Source organism: Rana temporaria, chromosome 1 (assembly GCF_905171775.1).
Source record: "Rana temporaria chromosome 1, aRanTem1.1, whole genome shotgun sequence".
NCBI lineage: Eukaryota > Metazoa > Chordata > Amphibia > Anura > Ranidae > Rana > Rana temporaria.
The window spans coordinates 601,183,349-601,211,132 of NC_053489.1; the positions used below are offsets into that span (position 1 = coordinate 601,183,349).

The 27,784-nt window shown below is 45.1% G+C and overlaps 1 protein-coding gene across 1 annotated transcript in view; it reads left to right on the forward strand.

The window, feature by feature from the left end:
- Positions 1-27,784, forward strand: part of SEL1L3 (SEL1L family member 3) — a gene marked incomplete at its 5' end in the record, with an annotated part of 86,876 nt that overhangs the window by 17,412 nt on the left and 41,680 nt on the right. The window contains 5 exon segments of the mRNA XM_040335164.1: positions 3,919-4,051; positions 16,277-16,412; positions 16,524-16,667; positions 21,721-21,920; positions 27,379-27,558. Of these exon segments, the coding sequence (XP_040191098.1) occupies positions 3,919-4,051; positions 16,277-16,412; positions 16,524-16,667; positions 21,721-21,920; positions 27,379-27,558 (793 nt within the window).

The following is a 27,784-nucleotide window of genomic DNA, read 5'->3' on the forward strand; positions in this document are numbered from 1 at the left end:
AATGAATATAACAGTGATAACATCAATAAAAGTAAAATTAAATACCATTACATATATATGTGTGCAAATATTAGGTGCATAAATTGATAAGTGCTAATAAAGTGCAAAAGGGCTAATTTCATTCAATATAAATCAATAAGACTGAAGTCCAAACTTATTGAGAATAAATATAGTGAAAAAGTCTTCATGCAATTTTGAATAATTAATGTGCAGGATAACAATCCAGGGAAAAAAATCCAAGATATGCAGCCCAAAGGTAGTAAAATGTCCACAGGATAGATCTTAAAGTGCAGTGCTCAAAGAAAAAATCCAAAAAACGTGCTCCACTCCAGGTGACCAGTAGCACCAGCCTCTCACCTCTAGGAGGCTTATAATAAGCCTTATGAATTCCCACTGGCCGCAGCTTCACTTCCCCAAAATGTCTGCAGATCACTTTCACTTCCAAACACAGCAGCAGCAGCAGCGTATGATCACAATTCCAATCCCTCTTTCATTGAATCAATGGCTCCCACAAAGTGCATGTAAGGAGGAATAACGCTCACAATGTGTAAAATCGCAAATAATACTTTAATAAAGGCAATAAAACACTCACATTTCAAATTGCAATATCCAATGTAATGAACCTCTCTGCTCCCGGCCGAGAGCAGAGATGATGTCACCGACGGCTCGCAGCTTGCCTCACGCGTTACGTGGCTGGTCACGCCACTTAATCATAGGATCTATTTGCCTTTAGTAAATCAACCCCATCGTGCACACTTACCTCGCAGTGCCCTCCTCCAGCAGTGACGGGTCCAACCTCTAGTGGCCTCTCTGTCCAAATATGTTTTAACCACTTGAGCACCGGGCCATCGTCAAATGACGGCTTCACGGTGACTCTGAATATTCAACAGGACGTCTATTGACGTCCTGTATTCCTCCGGCCACTGGGGGGCGCGCGAGCGTGCCGGCGCGTCCCCGAGATGCCGATGCGCGTGCCTGGCGGTCGCGATGTCCGCCAGGTACCCGCGATCGGTAACGACAGAGCAGGGACGTGGAGCTCTGTGTGTAAACACAGAGCTCCACGTCCTGTCAGGGGAGAGAGGAGACCGATCTGTGTCCCTTGTACATAGGGACATAGATCGGTCACCCCTCCCCCAGTCACCCCCCTTCCCCCACAGTTAGAACACAATACAGGTATACATATTAACCCCTCCCTCACCCCCTAGTGTTAACCCCTTGAATGCCAGTCACATTTATACAGTAATTAGTGCATATTTATCGCATTAATCGCTGTATAAATGTGAATGGCGCCAAAAACGTGTCAAAAGTGTCCGATGTGTTCGCCGCAATGTCACGGTGACAGTAAAAAAATCGCAAATCGCCGCCAATACTAGTAAAAAAATTAATAAAATAAAAATGCCATAAATCTATCACCTATTTTGTAAACGCTATAACTTTTGCGCAAACCAATCAATATATGATCATTGCGATTTTTTTTTACCAAAAATATGTAGAAGAATACGTATCGGCCTAAACTGAGGAAAAAAATAGTTTTTTTAAAAAAAATTGTGATATTTATTAAATAAAAAAGTTAAAAATATTGTGTTTTTTTTTAAATTGTCACTCTTCTTTTGTTTATAGCGCAAAAAATAAAAACCGCAGAGGTGATCAAATACCACCAAAAGAAATCTCTATTGTGGGAACAAAATGATAAAAAAATTGTTTGGGTACAGTGTAGCACGACCGCGCAATTGTCATTCAAATTGCGACAGTGCTGAAAGCTGAAAATTGGCTTGGGCAGGAAGGTGCGTAAGTGCCCGGTATGGAAGTGGTTAAAGGCTGGATCTCCTTACAGGCTGCTACTTACTGCTAACTACTTGGTATATATACAGAAATAATAGGAATATTAGTTCATGTATGCCATACAATGCACAGCATTAAGCGATAACAGGGAGGAAAATGTTCCTGAAAGGGGGGGGGGGCTGAAGAGGAGGACTTTCAAGACAAGATAATTCTTAGTATGGCAAAAAAAAAAAAACAGGTATCCTTAATGCCCGCTATTAGCTGACAGGGCAGAGCTGCAGCAGACTCTCAACAATATTGTCAGGATCCACCTACCTGCCTGATTGACAACTAGCTCCACCTGTGCCGGCTACCTCACTTCCAGGCGCTGGAGGAGCAGAACAAAGAGCAGTGGACGCTTGGTGCAGACAGAGAACTGAGTGATCAATGAGATTGCTCAGTTCTCATCTTGGAACCAACTACTTTAAAGTAGAATTCTTACTTACTACTGGCGCAGTTTATTTTTGTACTACTTTAAAGTAGAAGTCCAGCCTGAGCTTTTTTTTCCCTCTGAGTCACAGGAGTGCAATTTGTTTTGCACTCCTGTGACCCCTTTTCAGCAGAGGGCGGTCTGAAGTCCACTTTCCGCTGACGTCATCCCGACTTCAGAAGTCTGGATCCACCAGTTGAATTGACTGATGGCAGTCTCAGCCTCTCAGCGAGAAAATATTCCCCTTCAATCAGGAGATTTCACCTGTAGTACTTATTGCTGCTGCTAGGTGTCCTCAGTCTGATGGTGAGTATTATTCAGCCCACTTCCTCTGAGCCCCAGGCTGTGACTGGACAGTGAAAGGAGAAACAGCCCAGTGATGGGCTCGTCTCTCTGTCCCTCTGCTCTCTTCTATGATTATGCTTCTTGTCAGCACATGAAGTAATAGTCACAGTGCCTTGCTTCTTGCTCTCACAGTCTGACACAAATGAATGCAGCTTTGTATTCATGAATCCATGTAGTGTAAATACCTGCATATTACTTGGTATCAGCTTGTTGCAGCCTCCTGTACAGCAGAGCTATAGTTTTGGAGAAGGGGGGCACAAAACAAGGAACCAGTTTTGCTGTAGTGCTCATGTTACATGCTGATAGGAGGAGATAGCAGTGTGAGAGAGAGATGAGCTCATCAATATATATTGCTTCTCTTTTCACCACCTGATCACAGCCTGGGGGAGGGACGAGAGCTGTAAGTGCTCTTTAACCACTTGTCCACGAGAGGACGTCATATGACGTCCTCGACTTTGTGCGTTGATATCTGAATGATACCTGCAGCTACAGGCATCATTCAGATATCGCCGTCTTCAGCCACCGATTCTGTGCACAATAAGAATGATCAAAGCGTCGGTTCCGCCGATTGATCGTTCTTATAGGCAGCGGGAGGGGACACCTCCCGCCGCCATCCGGTGCATGTCCGGGCTCTCCCGTGCCATCGGGGGCCAGGAGAGCGAATGACCATCGGACCATCTCTATGACGTCACGCCCGGTACCCGGAAGTAAACAAAGCCGCAATCGCGGCTGTCGGCATGTGATCGGTGATTTATTTTTCACCGATTTCATGCTTGTAAGCCTGGAGGAGAGATGTGGGGTCTTATTGACCCCACATCTCTCCATAAAGAGGACCTGTCACACTGATTCCTATTACAAGGGATGTTTACATTCCTTGTAATAGGAATAAAACGCCCCTGTCCCCGTTATCTCGCACGCAGAAGCGAACACGCATGCAAGTCCTGCCCACATATGTTAACACCGTTCAAAACTCCTTGTGTTTGACACCTGTGGTCTAGATAGATAAAAAGATACAAATGAATGCACCTACTGTATGTACTAATCAATGCATCATTAAATGTATTTTTTAAATGCAAGCAGTTTTAGTACCTGAGCTTGACCTGGTATAGGCCTCTTGCAATTTTTATGCAGCAGAGCTTAGACTGGGGAGAGGGAGAAGCAGCACAAGAAGCCAATTTGTTGTGCTACTGTATACAGAATAACAGAGAGAGAACCATAAGGGTAACCAAATTGCACTTGCATACAGGAAACAGAATATCTTTCCTGGTGATGAAGTTTTTATAATTATTTGATCTCACCTTATTTTGTTTTTCTTTTTTTAGTGTGGATGAAGAAATCCATTTTGATGATACTGATGGTTTTATGGCTCTTGGGGGCAGCAAGTTTGTTGCCAGCGTAGATGGATTCTTTGGACCAGTGAAATATTACCGCCTTAAGGCTCTGCAGATGGATGAGGTAGGTACCCAGTGTTTTAGTATCGGGAATAGATTGGCTGTATTTGGAGGGTTGAGCAGCTGGAAAACACAAACGTAACAAAAACAAATTCAGAATTTGCATAACGTGAACCTGTACTTTACATTCCTAGGAGCAAATAGCGCAAGATGCCCGTTATTTCTTCAGTTGTCCATGAAAGCCTGTTTTGTGTCCTTCGCTTACTAAAGCCTCATGCACAAGATCGGATTATCCGACGGGAATTGTGTGACCGATCGTACGCGTGTTGTCAGATTATGCGATCGTACGTGTGTTGTCAGATTATCCGATCATACGTGTGTTGTCAGATTATCCGATCGTACGCGTGTTGTCAGATTATGCGATCGTACGTGTGTTGTCAGATTATCCGATCGTACGCGTGTTGTCAGATTATGCGATCGTACGTGTGTTGTCAGATTATCCGATCATACGTGTGTTGTCAGATTATGCGATCGTACGTGTGTTGTCAGATTATGCGATCGTACGTGCGTTGTCAGATTATGCGATCGTACGTGCGTTGTCAGATTATCCGATCGTACGTGTGTTGTCAGATTATCCGATCGTACGTGCGTTGTCAGATTATCCGATCGTACGTGTGTTGTCAGATTATCCGATCGTACGTGTGTTGTCAGATTATCCGATCGTACGCGTGTTGTCAGATTATGCGATCGTACGCGTGTTGTCAGATTATCCGATCGTACGTGTGTTGTCAGATTATCCGATCGTACGCGTGTTGTCAGATTATCCGATCATACGTGTGTTGTCAGATTATCCGATCGTACGTGTGTTGTCAGATTATCCGATCATACGTGTGTTGTCAGATTATCCGATCGTACGCGTGTTGTCAGATTATGCGATCGTACGCGTGTTGTCAGATTATCCGATCGTACGTGTGTTGTCAGATTATCCGATCGTACGCGTGTTGTCAGATTATCCGATCGTACGTGTGTTGTCAGATTATCCGATCGTACGCGTGTTGTCAGATTATGCGATCGTACGCGCGTTGTCAGATTATCCGATCGTACGCGTGTTGTCAGATTATGCGATCGTACGTGTGTTGTCAGATTATCCGATCGTACGTGTGTTGTCAGATTATCCGATCGTACGTGCGTTGTCAGATTATGCGATCGTACGTGCGTTGTCAGATTATGCGATCGTACGTGTGTTGTCAGATTATCCGATCGTACGTGTGTTGTCAGATTATCCGATCGTACGTGCGTTGTCAGATTATGCGATCGTACGTGCGTTGTCAGATTATGCGATCGTACGTGTGTTGTCAGATTATCCGATCGTACGTGTGTTGTCAGATTATGCGATCGTACGTGCGTTGTCAGATTATGCGATCGTACGTGTGTTGTCAGATTATCCGATCGTACGTGCGTTGTCAGATTATGCGATCGTACGTGTGTTGTCAGATTATCCGATCGTACGTGTGTTGTCAGATTATCCGATCGTACGCGTGTTGTCAGATTATGCGATCGTACGTGTGTTGTCAGATTATCCGATCGTACGTGCGTTGTCAGATTATGCGATCGTACGTGTGTTGTCAGATTATCCGATCGTACGTGTGTTGTCAGATTATGTGATCGTACGCGTGTTGTCAGATTATCCGATCGTACGCGTGTTGTCAGATTATGCGATCGTACGTGTGTTGTCAGATTATCCGATCGTACGTGTGTTGTCAGATTATCCGATCGTACGCGTGTTGTCAGATTATGTGATCGTACGTGTGTTGTCAGATTATGCGATCGTACGTGTGTTGTCAGATTATCCGATCGTACGTGCGTTGTCAGATTATGCGATCGTACGTGTGTTGTCAGATTATCCAATCGTACGTGTGTTGTCAGATTATCCGATCGTACGCGTGTTGTCAGATTATCCGATCGTACGTGTGTTGTCAGATTATCCGATCGTACGTGTGTTGTCAGATTATCCGATCGTACGTGTGTTGTCAGATTATCCGATCGTACGTGCGTTGTCAGATTATGCGATCGTACGTGTGTTGTCAGATTATCCGATCGTACGTGTGTTGTCAGATTATCCGATCGTACGCGTGTTGTCAGATTATGCGATCGTACGTGCGTTGTCAGATTATCCGATCATACGTGTGTTGTCAGATTATCCGATCGTACGTGCGTTGTCAGATTATGCGATCGTACGTGCGTTGTCAGATTATGCGATCGTACGCGCGTTGTCAGATTATGCGATCGTACGCGTGTTGTCAGATTATGCGATCGTACGCGTGTTGTCAGATTATCCGATCGTACGTGCGTTGTCAGATTATCCGATCATACGTGTGTTGTCAGATTATCCGATCGTACGCGTGTTGTCAGATTATGCGATCGTACGTGTGTTGTCAGATTATCCGATCGTACGTGTGTTGTCAGATTATCCGATCGTACGCGTGTTGTCAGATTATGCGATCGTACGTGTGTTGTCAGATTATGCGATCGTACGTGTGTTGTCAGATTATCCGATCGTACGTGTGTTGTCAGATTATCCGATCGTACGCGTGTTGTCAGATTATGTGATCGTACGCGTGTTGTCAGATTATGCGATCGTACGCGCGTTGTCAGATTATCCGATCGTACGCGTGTTGTCAGATTATGCGATCGTACGTGTGTTGTCAGATTATCCAATCGTACGTGTGTTGTCAGATTATCCGATCGTACGTGCGTTGTCAGATTATGCGATCGTACGTGTGTTGTCAGATTATCCGATCGTACGTGTGTTGTCAGATTATCCGATCGTACGCGTGTTGTCAGATTATGCGATCGTACGCGTGTTGTCAGATTATGCGATCGTACGCGCGTTGTCAGATTATCCGATCGTACGCGTGTTGTCAGATTATGCGATCGTACGTGTGTTGTCAGATTATCCGATCGTACGTGTGTTGTCAGATTATCCGATCGTACGTGCGTTGTCAGATTATGCGATCGTACGTGCGTTGTCAGATTATGCGATCGTACGTGCGTTGTCAGATTATCCGATCGTACGTGTGTTGTCAGATTATCCGATCGTACGTGCGTTGTCAGATTATGCGATCGTACGTGCGTTGTCAGATTATGCGATCGTACGTGTGTTGTCAGATTATCCGATCGTACGTGTGTTGTCAGATTATCCGATCGTACGTGCGTTGTCAGATTATGCGATCGTACGTGTGTTGTCAGATTATCCGATCGTACGTGTGTTGTCAGATTATCCGATCGTACGCGTGTTGTCAGATTATGCGATCGTACGTGTGTTGTCAGATTATCCGATCGTACGTGCGTTGTCAGATTATGCGATCGTACGTGTGTTGTCAGATTATCCGATCGTACGTGTGTTGTCAGATTATGTGATCGTACGCGTGTTGTCAGATTATCCGATCGTACGCGTGTTGTCAGATTATGCGATCGTACGTGTGTTGTCAGATTATCCGATCGTACGTGTGTTGTCAGATTATCCGATCGTACGCGTGTTGTCAGATTATGTGATCGTACGTGTGTTGTCAGATTATGCGATCGTACGTGTGTTGTCAGATTATCCGATCGTACGTGTGTTGTCAGATTATCCAATCGTACGTGTGTTGTCAGATTATCCGATCGTACGCGTGTTGTCAGATTATCCGATCGTACGTGTGTTGTCAGATTATCCGATCGTACGTGTGTTGTCAGATTATCCGATCGTACGTGTGTTGTCAGATTATCCGATCGTACGCGTGTTGTCAGATTATCCGATCGTACGTGTGTTGTCAGATTATCCGATCGTACGTGTGTTGTCAGATTATCCGATCGTACGTGTGTTGTCAGATTATCCGATCGTACGTGCGTTGTCAGATTATGCGATCGTACGTGTGTTGTCAGATTATCCGATCGTACGTGTGTTGTCAGATTATCCGATCGTACGCGTGTTGTCAGATTATGCGATCGTACGTGCGTTGTCAGATTATCCGATCATACGTGTGTTGTCAGATTATCCGATCGTACGTGCGTTGTCAGATTATGCGATCGTACGTGCGTTGTCAGATTATGCGATCGTACGCGCGTTGTCAGATTATGCGATCGTACGCGTGTTGTCAGATTATGCGATCGTACGCGTGTTGTCAGATTATCCGATCGTACGTGCGTTGTCAGATTATCCGATCATACGTGTGTTGTCAGATTATCCGATCGTACGCGTGTTGTCAGATTATGTGATCGTACGTGTGTTGTCAGATTATCCGATCGTACGTGTGTTGTCAGATTATCCGATCGTACGCGTGTTGTCAGATTATGCGATCGTACGTGTGTTGTCAGATTATGCGATCGTACGTGTGTTGTCAGATTATCCGATCGTACGTGTGTTGTCAGATTATCCGATCGTACGCGTGTTGTCAGATTATGTGATCGTACGCGTGTTGTCAGATTATGCGATCGTACGCGCGTTGTCAGATTATCCGATCGTACGTGTGTTGTCAGATTATGCGATCGTACGTGTGTTGTCAGATTATCCAATCGTACGTGTGTTGTCAGATTATCCGATCGTACGTGCGTTGTCAGATTATGCGATCGTACGTGTGTTGTCAGATTATCCGATCGTACGTGTGTTGTCAGATTATCCGATCGTACGTGTGTTGTCAGATTATGCGATCGTACGCGTGTTGTCAGATTATGCGATCGTACGCGTGTTGTCAGATTATCCGATCGTACGCGTGTTGTCAGATTATCCGATCGTACGTGCGTTGTCAGATTATGCGATCGTACGCGCGTTGTCAGATTATGCGATCGTACGTGTGTTGTCAGATTATCCGATCGTACGTGCGTTGTCAGATTATGCGATCGTACGCGCGTTGTCAGATTATCCGATCGTACGTGTGTTGTCAGATTATCCGATCGTACGTGCGTTGTCAGATTATGCGATCGTACGTGTGTTGTCAGATTATCCGATCGTACGTGTGTTGTCAGATTATGTGATCGTACGCGTGTTGTCAGATTATGCGATCGTACGCGTGTTGTCAGATTATCCGATCGTACGTGCGTTGTCAGATTATCCGATCATACGTGTGTTGTCAGATTATCCGATCGTACGCGTGTTGTCAGATTATGCGATCGTACGCGTGTTGTCAGATTATCCGATCGTACGCGTGTTGTCAGATTATGCGATCGTACGTGCGTTGTCAGATTATCCGATCATACGTGTGTTGTCAGATTATCCGATCGTACGCGTGTTGTCAGATTATGCGATCGTACGTGTGTTGTCAGATTATCCGATCGTACGTGTGTTGTCAGATTATCCGATCGTACGCGTGTTGTCAGATTATGCGATCGTACGCGCGTTGTCAGATTATGCGATCGTACGCGTGTTGTCAGATTATGCGATCGTACGCGTGTTGTCAGATTATCCGATCGTACGTGCGTTGTCAGATTATCCGATCATACGTGTGTTGTCAGATTATCCGATCGTACGCGTGTTGTCAGATTATGCGATCGTACGTGTGTTGTCAGATTATCCGATCGTACGTGTGTTGTCAGATTATCCGATCGTACGCGTGTTGTCAGATTATGCGATCGTACGTGTGTTGTCAGATTATGCGATCGTACGTGTGTTGTCAGATTATCCGATCGTACGTGTGTTGTCAGATTATCCGATCGTACGCGTGTTGTCAGATTATGTGATCGTACGCGTGTTGTCAGATTATGCGATCGTACGCGCGTTGTCAGATTATCCGATCGTACGCGTGTTGTCAGATTATGCGATCGTACGTGTGTTGTCAGATTATCCGATCGTACGTGCGTTGTCAGATTATGCGATCGTACGTGTGTTGTCAGATTATCCGATCGTACGTGTGTTGTCAGATTATCCGATCGTACGCGTGTTGTCAGATTATGCGATCGTACGCGTGTTGTCAGATTATGCGATCGTACGCGCGTTGTCAGATTATCCGATCGTACGCGTGTTGTCAGATTATGCGATCGTACGTGTGTTGTCAGATTATCCGATCGTACGTGTGTTGTCAGATTATCCGATCGTACGTGCGTTGTCAGATTATGCGATCGTACGTGCGTTGTCAGATTATGCGATCGTACGTGTGTTGTCAGATTATCCGATCGTACGTGTGTTGTCAGATTATCCGATCGTACGTGCGTTGTCAGATTATGCGATCGTACGTGCGTTGTCAGATTATGCGATCGTACGTGTGTTGTCAGATTATCCGATCGTACGTGTGTTGTCAGATTATCCGATCGTACGTGCGTTGTCAGATTATGCGATCGTACGTGTGTTGTCAGATTATCCGATCGTACGTGTGTTGTCAGATTATCCGATCGTACGCGTGTTGTCAGATTATGCGATCGTACGTGTGTTGTCAGATTATCCGATCGTACGTGCGTTGTCAGATTATGCGATCGTACGTGTGTTGTCAGATTATCCGATCGTACGTGTGTTGTCAGATTATGTGATCGTACGCGTGTTGTCAGATTATCCGATCGTACGCGTGTTGTCAGATTATGCGATCGTACGTGTGTTGTCAGATTATCCGATCGTACGTGTGTTGTCAGATTATCCGATCGTACGCGTGTTGTCAGATTATGTGATCGTACGTGTGTTGTCAGATTATCCGATCGTACGTGCGTTGTCAGATTATGCGATCGTACGTGTGTTGTCAGATTATCCAATCGTACGTGTGTTGTCAGATTATCCGATCGTACGCGTGTTGTCAGATTATCCGATCGTACGTGTGTTGTCAGATTATCCGATCGTACGTGTGTTGTCAGATTATCCGATCGTACGTGTGTTGTCAGATTATCCGATCGTACGTGCGTTGTCAGATTATGCGATCGTACGTGTGTTGTCAGATTATCCGATCGTACGTGTGTTGTCAGATTATCCGATCGTACGCGTGTTGTCAGATTATGCGATCGTACGTGCGTTGTCAGATTATCCGATCATACGTGTGTTGTCAGATTATCCGATCGTACGTGCGTTGTCAGATTATGCGATCGTACGTGCGTTGTCAGATTATGCGATCGTACGCGCGTTGTCAGATTATGCGATCGTACGTGTGTTGTCAGATTATGCGATCGTACGCGTGTTGTCAGATTATCCGATCGTACGTGCGTTGTCAGATTATCCGATCATACGTGTGTTGTCAGATTATCCGATCGTACGCGTGTTGTCAGATTATGTGATCGTACGTGTGTTGTCAGATTATCCGATCGTACGTGTGTTGTCAGATTATCCGATCGTACGCGTGTTGTCAGATTATGCGATCGTACGTGTGTTGTCAGATTATGCGATCGTACGTGTGTTGTCAGATTATCCGATCGTACGTGTGTTGTCAGATTATCCGATCGTACGCGTGTTGTCAGATTATGTGATCGTACGCGTGTTGTCAGATTATGCGATCGTACGCGCGTTGTCAGATTATCCGATCGTACGCGTGTTGTCAGATTATGCGATCGTACGTGTGTTGTCAGATTATCCAATCGTACGTGTGTTGTCAGATTATCCGATCGTACGTGCGTTGTCAGATTATGCGATCGTACGTGTGTTGTCAGATTATCCGATCGTACGTGTGTTGTCAGATTATCCGATCGTACGTGTGTTGTCAGATTATGCGATCGTACGCGTGTTGTCAGATTATGCGATCGTACGCGTGTTGTCAGATTATCCGATCGTACGCGTGTTGTCAGATTATCCGATCGTACGTGCGTTGTCAGATTATGCGATCGTACGCGCGTTGTCAGATTATGCGATCGTACGTGTGTTGTCAGATTATCCGATCGTACGTGCGTTGTCAGATTATGCGATCGTACGCGCGTTGTCAGATTATCCGATCGTACGTGTGTTGTCAGATTATCCGATCGTACGTGCGTTGTCAGATTATGCGATCGTACGTGTGTTGTCAGATTATCCGATCGTACGTGTGTTGTCAGATTATGTGATCGTACGCGTGTTGTCAGATTATGCGATCGTACGCGTGTTGTCAGATTATCCGATCGTACGTGCGTTGTCAGATTATCCGATCATACGTGTGTTGTCAGATTATCCGATCGTACGCGTGTTGTCAGATTATGCGATCGTACGCGTGTTGTCAGATTATCCGATCGTACGCGTGTTGTCAGATTATGCGATCGTACGTGCGTTGTCAGATTATCCGATCATACGTGTGTTGTCAGATTATCCGATCGTACGTGCGTTGTCAGATTATGCGATCGTACGCGCGTTGTCAGATTATGCGATCGTACGTGCGTTGTCAGATTATGTGATCGTACGCGTGTTGTCAGATTATGCGATCGTACGCGTGTTGTCAAATTATGCGATCGTACGTGTGTTGTCAGATTATCCGATCGTACGCGCGTTGTCAGATTATGCGATCGTACGCGTGTTGTCAGATTATGCGATCGTACGCGCGTTGTCAAATAATGCGATCGTACGCGTGTTGTCAGATTATCCGATCGTACGTGCGTTGTCAGATTATGCGATCGTACGCGCGTTTTCAGATTATGCGATCGTACGCGTGTTGTCAGATTATGCGATCGTACGCGTGTTGTCAGATTATGCGATCGTACGCGTGTTGTCAAATTATGCGATCGTACGCGCGTTGTCAGATTATCCGATCGTACGCGCGTTGTCAGATTATCCGATCATACGCGCGTTGTCAGATTATGCGATCGTACGCGTGTTGTCAGATTATCCGATCGTACACGTGTTGTCAGATTATGCGATCGTACACGTGTTGTCAGATTATGCGATCGTACGCGCGTTGTCAGATTATGCGATCGTACGCCTGTTGTCAGATTATGCGATCGTACGCGTGTTGTCAGATTATGCGATCGTACGCGTGTTGTCAGATTATGCGATCGTACGCGTGTTGTCAGATTATGCGATCGTACGCGTGTTGTCAGATTATGCGATCGTACGCGTGTTGTCAGATTATGCGATCGTACGCGTGTTGTCAGATTATCCGATCGTACGCGTGTTGTCAGATTATCCGATCGTATGCGCATTGTCAGATTATGCGATCGTACGTGTGTTGTCAGATAATGCGATCGTACGCGTGTTGTCAGATTATGCGATCGTACGTGTGTTGTCAGATTATGCGATCGTACGCGTGTTGTCAGATTATCCGATCGTATGCGCATTGTCAGATTATGCGATCGTACGTGCGTTGTAGGATTATCCGATCGTACGCGTGTTGTCAGATTATCCGATCGTACGTGTGTTGTCAGATTATCCGATCGTACGTGCGTTGTACAAACACGCATGCTCAGAAGCAATGCTCACCGTAACACAACATTAGTAGAAGTTGCCCAAAGGGTGGCGCTAAAGAGATGAAAAAACACGTCGTTTTGTGTTTGTTGGCCGACAATTCTTTGCCGTTTGTATGCAATACAAGTTCACCGCCAACGCCCTTCGGACAAAAGTCCTATGCTTTGTCCGCAGAAAATCTGATCGTGTGTACGAGGCTTACTTCGTTTCACTGTGTTCCTGGCTTCTGACTTTCCTTGACTTCACCTCAAATGTGCATTTAAAAAAAAAAACAGCGATTACACAAAATGCAACAAGAACCAGCACCCCTGGCTACACAGAAAATTGGAAAAATATAGATCATTTTGGTCATTGTGACTGATGTTCTTTCTCCTCTATTTTTGCTACCATATTAGCAGCCGTTATAATTACTTTAGTTAACCACTTGACCTCTGGAAGATTTACCCCCCTTCATGACCAGGCCATTTTTTGCGATACGGCACTGCGTTACTTTAACTGACAATTGTGCGGTCGTGTGATGTTGTACCCAAATAAAATGTATGTCTTTTTTTCCCCACAAATAGAGCTTTTTTTTTTGGTGGTATTTTCTCACATATCTCACATATTTTTGTTAAAAAAATTCCAATAAGTGAATATTGATTGGTTTGCGCAAATGTTTAAGCGTCTACAACCTATGAGATATTTTTTTTTTTTTGGAATTAAGACACCTTTCACACTATGTCCCCATAGCTCCTGGAAAAAAAGCCTCAGCTGCAATCCCAGTGTGCTTTCACACTGGGGCGCTGCGCTGGCAGGACATCCAAAAAAGTCCTGCAAGCAGCTTCTTTGAGGTGCTTTAGGAGCGCTCCTTCCCCCTTCCCATTTAAATTAATGGGAAGCGCCTGCAATGTGACTCAGCAGCGGCGATTTGTGGGCGATTTTAACCCTTTATTCGACCTAAAAAACGCTGGTAAAGTGCCACAAGCGCTGGCAGTGTGAAAGGGCTCTTAGAATTTGGATGAAAGGTTTAGCACTGGGAAACACTTTTTGAAAGATTCAGAGCCCTTTCACACTGCCAGCGCCTGAAAAACACTGGTAAAGCGCCGCTAAAACTAGTGGTGCTTTACCAGCGTTTTCTGAGCGCTACCAGGGCGCTTTTAACTCCCGCTAGCGGCCGAATAAAGGGTTAAAAGCACCCACAAAGTGCCGCTGCCAAGGTGCTTTGCAGGTGCTTTTCATTGATTTTAATGAGAAGGGGCACTTTAGGAGCGGTGTATTCACCGCTCCTAAAGCGCGGCAAAGAAGCTGCTTGCAGGACTTTCTTTTACACCCTGCCAGCGCAGTGCCTCAGTGTGAAAGCACCCGGGCTTTCACACTGGGATTGCAGATGACTGATCACCGCTGACTGTCCCCATATCCTCCTCCAGTCCCCCTCTGTGCTGCTCTGTGTCCCCCTCCGTGCTGCTCTGTGTCCCCCTCCGTGCTGCTCTGTGTCCCCCTCTGTGCTGCTCTGTGTCCCCCTCCGTGCTGCTCTGTGTCCCCCTCCGTGCTGCTCTGTGTCCCCCTCCGTGCTGCTCTGTGTCCCCCTCCGTGCTGCTCTGTGTCCCCCTCCGTGCTGCTCTGTGTCCCCCTCTGTGCTGCTCTGTGTCCCCCTCCGTGCTGCTCTGTGTCCCCCTCCGTGCTGCTCTGTGTCCCCCTCTGTGCTGCTCTGTGTCCCCCTCTGTGCTGCTCTGTGTCCCCCTCCGTGCTGCTCTGTGTCCCCCTCCGTGCTGCTCTGTGTCCCCCTCCGTGCTGCTCTGTGTCCCCCTCTGTGCTGCTCTGTGTCCCCCTCCGTGCTGCTCTGTGTCCCCCTCCGTGCTGCTCCGTGTCCCCCTCTGTGCTGCTCTGTGTCCCCCTCTGTGCTGCTCTGTGTCCCCCTCCGTGCTGCTCTGTGTCCCCCTCTGTGCTGCTCTGTGTCCCCCTCCGTGCTGCTCTGTGTCCCCCTCCGTGCTGCTCTGTGTCCCCCTCTGTGCTGCTCTGTGTCCCCCTCCGTGCTGCTCTGTGTCCCCCTCCGTGCTGCTCTGTGTCCCCCTCCGTGCTGCTCTGTGTCCCCCTCCGTGCTGCTCTGTGTCCCCCTCTGTGCTGCTCTGTGTCCCCCTCCGTGCTGCTCTGTGTCCCCCTCCGTGCTGCTCTGTGTCCCCCTCTGTGCTGCTCTGTGTCCCCCTCTGTGCTGCTCTGTGTCCCCCTCCGTGCTGCTCTGTGTCCCCCTCCGTGCTGCTCTGTGTCCCCCTCCGTGCTGCTCTGTGTCCCCCTCTGTGCTGCTCTGTGTCCCCCTCCGTGCTGCTCTGTGTCCCCCTCCGTGCTGCTCCGTGTCCCCCTCTGTGCTGCTCTGTGTCCCCCTCTGTGCTGCTCTGTGTCCCCCTCCGTGCTGCTCTGTGTCCCCCTCTGTGCTGCTCTGTGTCCCCCTCCGTGCTGCTCCGTGTCCCCCTCCGTGCTGCTCTGTGTCCCACTCCATGCTGCTCTGTGTCCCCCTTGATCTGTATGGATGGAGAGCGGAGGTAGGAGCCGGTAAATCCGGCTCCTTACTGTTCCGAATGTACAGAGTCAGTGATCACTGACTCTGTACATTCACATAACTGAAACATCGTAAACTGTGTTTACGGTGTGGTGGCTGCATTTGTTTTCCTTTTTTAGGCATTCTTAAATCTATTTAAACCTGGTGATCTGCCCAGTAACCTCCTGCATTAGAATGCCCGCACTCTGGATGAATGAGCACAGGGACATCAGCATTGTCAGTCTAGGAGGAGGTAGTGTTATATGGACTAGCAGATTTAGATACACTAACAAATTGAAGCCAAAATCCAGCGAATACTTTATAAGCAGTTACAGCAACAGTTTTTTTCCACTTTGGGTGTAAATGATATTTGATATAGAATGACGTTACTTTAAATTGATTTGTGAATGATGGTTTGTGAGTAAGTAAATGAGAACAAAACATGTCATCTGTTTCTGCTGATCTAGATATCAAACCCTCTTCCAGAAGATAACGAAGTTTATCGCCAAATCCAGGATTATTACAGCCGATGTTTTAGCCTGAAGGACATAGTACGTCTGTATGTCGATACGCAAAAAGAGGAGCACATCAAGGAGACTAGGAGTAAGATCTGACTCCAAGCATTTAGGATTGTATATAAAATCACATGTTTATCGGTTAGCAGATGTGTATGTCGTAATAAATAGAATTACTAAAAAAGTCACTTATCTGCAGGTCAAGCTAAGAATAGTTACCTGGACCTCCACCTAAAATATAGAGACAGACCCACCTGTAAGCTGCTGCCTTGGACACGCGAGGATGAAAGGAAACATAGTCATTTATTTTATCTTCTAAACTCTGCAGAGAAGACATCATTGGGTAAGTTGTGATGTAATGAGGGTTGTATTGGTGTAGAGACATGGGGTCAGATCCACAGATAATTAGATGGGCAAGGCGTATCAGAGATACGCTACGCCGCTGTACCTTACCTGGCGGATCTTCGAATCCTCAAAGAATTTGCGCCTTAAATTACCGCGGCGTAGTGTATTTCTGGCGGCGGAATTCAAATCGGCGGGTAGGGGGCGTGATTCATTTAAATGAAGCGCGTCCCCGCGCCGAATGAACTGTGCATGCGTCGTTCCGAAATTTCCCGCCGTGCATTGCGCTAAATGACGTCGCTAGGACATAATTTTTTTAACTTAGACGTGAGTTACGTCCATCCCTATTCACGGACGACTTACGCAAAAAAAATACAAATTTCGACGCGGGAACAACAGCCAAACTTAACATGGCAAGTCTATCTATACGCCGCAAAATACCAGCTTTAACTTTACACCGGAAAAAGCCGACTACAGATGATGTTAGAAAATGCGACGGCCATGCGTACGTTCGTGGATCTAAAATAATTTAAATGAATCACGCCCCCTACCCGCCGATTTGAATTCCGCCGCCAGAAATACACTACGCCGCCGTAACCTAGGGCGCAAATTCTTTGAGGATTCGAAGATCCGCCAGGTAAGGTACGCCGGCGTACTTGCTCTGTGGATCTGCCCCATAGGGATTAACACTTCATATGATGTTGTCCTAAGCAGGCTGGTCCCAATGAGAGCAATGGAGGGAAATGTGTAGAGCCCTTTCATTGTGAGCTCATGGGACTTGCCAGATCTCGTATGGTGGGATAGCGGAGAGGACCTGTGCTAGAGCTGCTGTTCACGCATTGAGTCTATCGCCCTCGTATTCAGCTATAGTAAACTAATGAAACAGAAGGCCTAGGAGTGATTGATTTGTTGGATGGTGGGTGCATGTCATCTGCTCATAGATGGCATTGATGTAAAGTAGAGGTAGACCGATATATTGGCCGATATTTGGCCATTTTTGATAAATCGGCATCGGACGATTATTATCAAAATTAGGCCGATATTTTACACTGACCTCCGTTCCTCTTCCCTTCTCCACACTCAGCGGCTCTGGCAGCATCAAGCACCGCGCTGACTGTGAAACTGACAATTAACAGAAAGGAGAGAGAGAGGAGCTGTCAGCTCGATGTCGGGGGTGGGCAGGACCCGGCCAGGGTGGGCAGGACCCAGCAGCTATATCACACCAGCCAATGGGATGGTATCTGGGTGGGCCGCTACATGTATGTAGCCCCTTTCTAAAGCAACCCAATCATTGGCTGGTGTAATTTAGCTGCTGAGTCCCGCCAATCCCCGACATCGAGCTAACAGCTGCTCTCTCTCTCCTCTCTGTTTGTTTCACACAGTTACAGTTATACTCGGGTTAGTGTGAAACCTGCCAGTGCCACCGCCAAACAGTGCCATCTGTCAATGCCACCTGCCAGTTTCACCTGCCAGTGCCAACCACTGCCAGCCAGTGTCTCCCGCCAGTGCCAACCACTGCCAGTGTCACCCGCCACTGCCAGCTATTGCCACCCGCCAGTGCCTACCAGTGCCACTGCCAATCAGTGCCACCTGCCAGTGCCATCTGTCAGTTCCTGGGACATTTTATACCCTCACGCCACAATCCCGCCCCCCCCCCCCCCCCAGAAGTCTGGAGAACAGTAAACTTGCCCCCCTCATTGATATCAAGAATGGGTCACTATTTCTCTCATTAAAATCAATGATGGGCGACTAATGCCGGGTCATTTTTTCTTCTCACTGGGCACAGTCCGGCCCCCATTAAAATCTGAAGGACAGTAAACTGGCCCTTTGCTTTGAAAGTTTGGAGACCCCTGATCTAGAGCCTAGGTTTCACCTGAAACCAGTTACCGTTATTTGTGTTTTGTTGTTCTTCTTTTTTTTTCTTCGAAGTACATAAAAATAACTCTACTCAATTTGTTGAATTACTGTACCCACATACTTTTTGAACTTTGTAAACTGCCTTTTCCTTAATAAAAACTATTATTGTAAAAAAGAACAGCTTATATTACAAAATTAATGCATTCTAAGAGGGGAAATTAGTTCTACGAGTAATTTTCTCAATAGGCAGTAAACTACCTTTTGCACAACCTTTTGAAAAGGCTGTCATGCACATATGTTTTAAACTGCTTGTGATGAGCAGTGCGGGCTGACTCCAGGCTGCAGGCTCCAGTACAGATACTTCATAGCTATCAAAAAGTGTTAATTCCCAACAATGAATCTAAAACAGGTACACCAGGTAGTTAGAATTTTTTTTCAGGACATTTCAGAACAGAGGGCCAGATTCACGTAGACTAGCGGCGGCGTAACGTATCGTAGATACGTTACACCGCTGCAAGTTTTCATCGCAAGTGCCTAATTCACAAAGCACTTGCAATGAAAACCTACGCTGGCGGCCTCCGGCGTAAGCCCGCGTAATTCAAATGGGCGTGTGCCATTTAAATTAGGCGCGCTCCCGCGCCGGACCTACTGCGCATGCTCCGTTTCGAAATTCCCGCCGTGCTTTGCGCGAAGTGACGTAATTTTTTCGAACGGCGACGACGTGCGTAGCGTACTTTCGTATTCCCGGACATTTTACGCAGGACAAAATTTTTTTTTTAAATTTCGACGCGGGAACGACGGCCATACTTTAAACAGCACATACGTGTGCTGTCTAAAGTTAGGGCAGGTCAAACGACGCCTAAAATTGCGACGGGAAACTATACTAGTGACGACGTACCGAACGCGAAAATCCATCGTGGATCGCCGTAACTGCTAATTTGCATACCCGACGCTGGAATACGACGCAAACTCCCCAGCGGCGGCCGCGGTACTGCATCCTAAGATCCGACGGTGTAAAACAATTACACCTGTCGGATCTTAGGGCTATCTATGCGTAACTGATTCTATGAATCAGTCACATAGATACTCTGAGAGATACGACGGAGTATCTGATATACTCCCATCGTATCTCCGCTGTGAATCTGGCCCAGAGTTCCATTACTTATCCATGAAAAGCATCCCATTCATTGAGCTTTGCATCAGTGCTTAAACTGTTTGATGGGTTTAAGCACTGATCATTAAGGGGCCCCTGCCTTTACAATTTCCTTCTCAAAAGTACCGTATTTATCGGCGTATAACACGCACAGGCGTATAACACGAACCCTAACTTTAAGAGGGAAGTTTTAGGAAAAAAACTTTCCACAGCCCCCTGCATATAACACGCAGGCACAGTTTACTCTCTGTTTTCAGGGTAAAAAAGTGAGTGTTATACGCCAATAAATACAGTAATTTACCTGCTAATGAAAGGGCTTATCTGTGGTCAAGCAAGGAATAATTACATGGGCATGTACCTAAATATAGTGATCCTCCTTTCCCAAACTATATTCATTAAATTTGATGCTAACTTTGTATTCTACATATATAAGTCAGTATGTAACCAGACAGTGCGGGGTCCCCCGTTCCTTTGGGCCCCACTTCAGTTACGGGCTCTACTATACTTATGCCGCATACACACCATCACTTTATGTGATGAAAAAAAACGACATTTTCTGTGAAGTAAAAAACAACGTTTTTGAAACTTCAATTTTCAAAGACGAAGTTGCCTACACACCATCGTTTTTCTCACAATGTTCTAGCAAAGCGAGGTTACGTTCACCACGTTTTTCCATTGAAGCTTGCTTCATAACTAGCTTCTGGGCATGCGCGGGTGTAAAAACGTCTTTTTAAACAACGTTTTTTGCTACACACGGTCAATTTCTGTGAAGTAAAAAACGACGTTTTGAAAAACGACACATAAAATTGAAGCATGCTTCAATTTTTTTTGGTCGTTTTTTACAAGACATAAAACTACATTCTCCCCCACATATTAAAGTGACGTTTTTAAAAACGTCGTTTTTTTTCATCACATAAAGTGATGGTGTGTACGGGGCATTATAGTTACACCCAGACTTTTCATGCATGGCTGGAATTATAGTAAAGTGAAGGTTTAATGTACAATATCTGTGCTAGGTGCAGAAACCATGTTTATTCACTTGTGAGCTGTAAGTATTTTCATTACTCGATTACTTCCTTGTCATTGTCTTAAAAATGTCATTGTGATAATCCACCCTGTAGTCAAAGCTTGTGTCACTTGACAATGCCAAAGAAGATGAAGCTTTCCTTTGTCACCATTGTTTTATTATGCCTGAAGGACTTTCAGCTATATATAATCAATATGGCAAATGTTCGCTTGCTTCTTAAATGGACAATGTAGAATTGTGACTTAAGGTAAATTGCAGAAGTGTACAAAGAACGAGCCAGAATGGTCTTGTATAGAGGTAAATACACTACAATGCAGGAGTTATTGTAAATTTTGCATGTGTGAGAGATGTGTTTTTGTTTTTTGGCCAGGTGTAGGCAGAATTTTTGAGACATACCCTAATCATAATTTAATGCCGCGTACACACGATCAGATTTTCCGAACAGTCCGATGTGAGCTTTTGAATGGAAATTCCGACCATGTGTATGCTTCATCGGGACTTTTGCTGTCGGAATTTCTGCCAACAAAAGATTGATTCTCAATTTTTCAGACGGAAAAAATTCCGAACGGAAATTCCGATCGTCTGTAGCAATTCCGACGTGCAAAATTACGACGCATGTTCGGAAACAATTCGATGCATGCTCGGAAGCATTGAACTTCCATTTTCTAGGCTCGTCGTAGTGTTGTACATCACTGCATTCTTGACGGTCGAAAGTTCAGAGAACTTTTGTGTGACCGTGTGTATGCAAGCCAAGCTTGAGCGGGATTCCGTCGGAAAAACCATCCAAGGTTTTTCCGACAGAAAATCCGATCGTGTGTACGGGGCATTAGACTATAGATAGGCATGCATAACTGAGATGCTGCACCTTGGTAATAAATAGGAATGTAACATTGGAGTAAAGGTTTTGGGTGTAGAGATACCCAAATTAAGTTTATTTCCACCTTTAAAAAGCGGGTTTATTAAAGATTCCACATCATTATTTATCGTATGAACTATGTTCTATATTTTTCTTTTAAGATTTTTGGAAAGATCCTGTACCTGCATTTGGAAAGAAGATATTTGAAGGTGTTATAAAGAACTTGTCTGATGGTTTCCAGCATCTAAATTCATCTATCCCCGATTTAATGGATTCTAGCTGCTGTGGATATCACAAAGCATCTTACCTGTTGGCCATTGCCTATGAAATTGGCCTAGGTGTGCCTTCTGACCCAGCCCAGGTTTGCACAAATAATTCTATTGCCAACTGTATTGATCTAGCAGTAGTAAAAATACTTGATATATTTCTTAAAGCTTTTCTCCGGGCCCCTTTCCCCCTTATCCATTTAGCCACTACATTAGTCCTAAGCTAAAAGCTCCTCTTAATTACTTAAATCCATTGTCACTAAACAAGTCTTTGGTCTTTTATCTTCCATACTGCAGAGGAGGAGGGTACGTCTTCTGGTGTCCACATCACTGCCTAAGTCATAGGCGTGCGCACAGGGTGTGCCAGGTGTGCCCAGGCACACCCTAATCACCATGTGCAGCACAGATCCCCCCTACTGCCCTGGCTGGCTCCCATCTTTCCCCCCGCTGTGCTGCCATCTTCCCTCCTCTCCTATTGGCTGTTGCTGCTGGGATGTTTTAGGAGTGGGGAAGGGGCCACTAAATATGTGATTTGTTGGCCCCTTCCCTTTCTGAATGAACATCGTGAGTGATCGGTAGTGTGCTTGGGCTTTGGGGTGCACACCCTAATGCAATAGGCTGTGCACGCCTATGGCCTAAGTGATATGGACATCTCTTATTGGCCATCCAGCAATGAAATCTAGAATATGGTATGGTGTGATCACTTCACAAAAAGGGGACCAGTCGGTGTGGGGGCAACTGCAGCACCAGATAACAGGTCTCAACACATGGAAGAGATGCCAGAGAGTAAAGAACAGCTTTAGAGAATGTTTTAAGAGGTTATGCATGGGTGGAAGGGAGGAATGGAAGTTGGCTAGTTTATGCCAAGTAATGGAATTGTATTACACTTCTGATTTAACAAACATCCCCTCAGAGATCCCCAAGGCTCTCCAGAAAGTTAACTATTGGGTGTACTCTTTGGTGTTTTTTAGGGCTGTTACTGATCAAAATTTTTCTGTTCGATTAATCGTTTTTTTTTTAAAATCGATTAATCGACTAATTTTGATTAATTATAACGCACATACAGATCCAACTACTTTTAGCTGATCTCCTTGCAGACTGATTCCCAGTGCAGCTATCAACCACTGGAAAATGGATAGCAGGATACAAAAAACACACAAAGGCAGCGCTCGATGGAAATAGCATTAAAACTTTTATAGTCTTCAAGTAGGTAACCAAATAAATATTGCACTAAAGATAAAATCGATGTAGCTACATAAACTGTAAAAATGGTGCGAGTAATACCAAACGGTAGCAAAAGCAGTCATAAAAACATGTAGCCAAGTATGATACTGGTATAAAAATGTGTACAACGATACCACTGCTGAATCCAGATGAGGAGAGGTTAACATCAATCCGTCGGCATGTAGATGTCCCGCGAAGGGAACTATCACAACTCCCAGTGGATGGTTGTGGAATCCCAGGTTAATAGAGGGAAGTGTAACAGCCCTTGCGTGTGGCAGATAGTAAGGTCCCGCTGGCATGCAGATATGAAGGCACAGCAAAGGAGCCCTTCAGATGGACACGGCAAGCCCCGCCGGTGTCTGTGATGTCACCGGATCTCCGACGGAACTCCCTTAACCCCCTTGGCGGTAAACCCGAGTGTGACTCGGGGTTGGTTTTCAATGATAGGATCGGTATCCCCGAGTCACGCTCGGGGTGGACGTGCAGAGTGTGCAGCGGCGCGGCTTACCTTCTCGCTGGATCCACAGGCAAGTTACTTACCTTGTCCCTGGATCCAGCGATGCCACCCCACTGTGTGAGCGAGCGGGTCCTCCCCGCTCGATTCACAGTCTCCCCGTGTGTCGCCGATCTCCGTTCCCTGCGACGTTACGACGCACGGGAGCGGAGATCGGTGCCAAATTCAAAAAAGTAAACAAACACTTTACATACAGTATACTGTAATCTTATAGATTACAGTACTGTATGTAAAAAATACACACCCCCCTTGTCCCTAGTGGTCTGCCCAGTGCCCTGCATGTACTTTTATATAATAAAAAATGTTCTTTCTGCCTAAAAACTGTAGATTGTCCAAAAGTGTCCCTTTATGTCAAAAATGGTTTTAGATCAGCTAGAAAACAGCGATAATAAATTATAATCACTTGCAGAAATGTGCGATAGCGATTTGTGGGGAAATCCATCATAAAAAAAAAAAAATAATGACAGCGACAATTCTGCAACTGAGCAAATTTCAGTGATTTTGAGTTGATTACATTATTGAATAATTTTTATTATAATTATATTATTATTTGTTATAATTATTTATAATTATTTATTATATTATAATTTATAATTTTGTTTTAAAAAAAAATCATACCCGGGATGCCTACTAGACTCTTGTTTGGTCAGATTTAAGTGAGTTATTCCTAAAAATTACAGGCCTACAGTATAAAACGCCAATTTCCTTGCAAAATAATTGTACCGCTTTTGGTACGTAATTCCAGACAGAATCATACCGCCAGGGAGGTTAAGGCCCAGAAGCTGGCGGAGAGGTGAGTACCAATCAAAAGAATTGTAATCGATCAAAAAGATTTTGATCGATCAAAAAAATTTAAGATTAATCGATTAATTAAAAGTTATTTTGCACAGCCCTAGTGTTTTTCCAAAACGTAGCACTTTTGGGTAACTTGGGACAAGGAATTAAAGATCAAAACCGCTATGCCAATATGACTACAGAATACTTTTTTGGTTAAAATAGTATATTTTGTTAAATCCATACATGCTATATAATGTGTTTATTACCTCTAAAGCCTCGTACACACGATCAGTCCATCCGATGACAACGGTCTGAAGGAATGTTGTCATAGGTTAACCGATGAAGCTGACTGATGGTCCGTCATGCATACACACCATTGGTTAAAAAAACGATCGTGTCAGAACGCGGTGACGTAAAACACAACGACGTGCTGAAAAAAACGAAGTTCAATGCTTCCAAGCATGTGTCGACTTGATTCTGAGCATGTGTGGATTTTTAACCGATGGTTGTGCCTACTAACGATCGTTTTTTCCCCATCGGTTAGGAATCCATCGGTTAAATTTAAAGCAAGTTGGCTTTTTTTTAACCTATGGTTAAATAACCTATGGGGCCCACACACGATCGGTTTGGACTGATGAAAACGGTCCATCAGACCGTTGTCCTCGTACTCTCCCTGACAGTGGCTTCATATTCCTTCCCCCCCTGAGGACCAAACGCTATCTTTGTTCATTTTTCCCAGGGTCATCATCCCAGATTAAGATCCATATTCAAAGATGACACAAAATAATTTTTCAAACACAGATCAGCCATCTCCTTCTGTCACTAATCATGGGGCTTATTCATTAAACAGGAAAAAAAAATGGCACAAATTTGGAATTTTTACAGACCAGACAAGTTTCATCTTTCATTTATAGAACATAATGTTCTAATTTTTTTTCTCCAGTTTTAATAAATCAGTCCCCTTTTGATCCAGCAGAAACGTTTGGTGTTATTAAAGTTTTAAAAAATTGATCACTGCTGGAGAGGAGACTAATGCCGCGTACACACGATCGAAATTTCCGACAACAAAACCGTGGATTTTTTTCCGACGGAATGTTTGCTCAAACTTGTAATGCATACACACGGTCACACAAATGTTGTCTGAAATTCCAAACGTCAAGAACGCATGCGTCGGAATTGCATACAGACCATCGGAATTTCCGACAAGAACTTTTGTTGTCGGAAAAATTGAGAACCAGCTCTCAAACATTTGTGGTCGGAAATTCCGACAGCAAATGTCTGATGGAGCCTACACACAGTTGGAATATCTGACCAAAAGCTCACATCGAACATTTGTTGTCGGAAATTCCGATTGTGTGTACGCAGCATTAGTCCCCTTTCACACTGAGGCGCTTCTAAACTGCCAGTAAAATACTGAGTGCTTTTAACCACTTAAGGACCGCCTCCTGCACATATACGTCGGCAGAATGGCACGGCTGGGCACATGTACGTACAGGTACGTCCTCTTTAAGTGCCCAGCCGTGGTCCAAAGCTCCGTGACCGTGACCGCGGGACCCGCAGACCCGATCGCCGCTGGAGTACCGCGATCGGTCCCCGGAGCTGAATAATTTGGGAGAGCTGTTCTTCACTGTGGTGCCGTCATCGATCGTGTGTTCCCTTATTTAGGGAACCACAATCAATGATGTCACACCTACAGCCACACCCCTCTACAGTTAGAAACACAGATGAGGTCATACATAACCCCTTCAGCGCCGCCCCCTTGTGGTTAACTCCCAAACTTCAATTGTAATTTTCACAGTAAACAATGCATTTTAAATGCATTTTTTGCTGTGAAAATGACAATGGTCCCAAAAATTTGTCAAAATTGTCCGAAGTGTCCGCCATAATGTCGCAGTCACGAAAAAAAATGCTGATCGCCGCCATTAGTAGTAAAAAAAAAAAAAATAATAATAAAAATGCAAATAAACTATCGCCTATTTTGTAAACGCTATAAATTTTGCGCAAACCAACCGATAAATGCTTATTGCGTTTTTTTTACCAAAAATAGGTAGAAGAATACGTATCGGTCTAAACTGAGGAAAACATTTTTTTTTATATATTTTTGGGGGATATTTATTATAGCAAAAAGTTAAAAATATAGATTTTTTTTCAAAATTGATGCTCTATTTTTGTTTATAGCGCAAAAAATAAAAACCACAGAGGTGATCAAATACCACCAAAATAAATTTCTATTTGTGGGAAAAAAAGGACGCCAATTTTGTTTGGGAGCCACGTCGCACGACCGCGCAATTGTCAGTTAAAGCGACGCAGTGCCGAATCGCAAAAACTGGCCGGGTCCTTTAGCTGCCTAAAGGTCCGGGTCTTAAGTGGTTAAAGAGCTTTTCATTAATTTAATCGGAGAGTGTGTTTTTTCACCGCCCTGCCAGCGGATCGCCCCAGTGTGAAAGCATTGATTTTAATGGAAATAGGTTTTCGTGCGTTTTTTTTTTGCATGAAACGCGCCTCAGTGTGAAAGGGGTCTAAGGAAATGTTTCCAAAGTCAAAAGCCTCGTACACACGTCCGGTTTTCCCGACGGGAAAACCTGCGAGGAGAGCTTTTGACGGGAATCCCGGTCGTGTGTAAGCTCCTTGCAGTTTTTTCGAAAACTGCCCAAAAAACGCCGGACAGAAAAAGAGAACCAGCTCTCTTTTTTCCCGGCGGACTTTTGCCCGGTGTTTTTTGGCAGTTTTCCTATGGGAAAAACTGTGATGAAGCATACACACGGCCGGGGATTCCCGACCAAAGCTCCGTCGCAGTTTTCCTGTCGGGAAAACCTCTCGTGTGTATGGGGAAAAGACTGACCGAGCAGGTTCTCGGCTTTCCCGGCGGTAAAAAGTCGGGAAACCCGATCGTGTGTACGAGGCAAAAGGTACACTTGATAATGACCCATTGTATTTTGTTACATATCAGGAATGTATTCATGCAGATTTGTAAAGTTACTGATGGGTCCACTTTAAAGGATATTAAATAGATACATTACATTTCTTTCTTTGCACAGGCTCTGTTATATAGCCTAATTGGGGCACAAGGAGATGATCGACTTGCTCTGATGAAGCTTGGATATAAGCATCTTCAAGGGATAGACACTCACAGTTTGGATCTAGATCTAGCACTTGCATACTACATGAATGTTGCAAAGAAAACTCCAAAGGACCGATTAGCCAGGCACACAGAACAGGTATGAAATGTCATAGTATCAAATCCAACAATAACATCTCTAGTAAACCAGAATACCTATGGGTCTCTTGTTTCCTCTGCAGAATTTTACACTTTTTAAACGGATTATCAGAATAGATTACTTTTTTTGGGGCCTTACCTGCTATCTTGAAAGGATGGGAGCGCCACTCTTCTGGGGGTCCAGCAAGACCCCACAGTTGCTGGTGAGCAGCCCCTAGGACCACAAA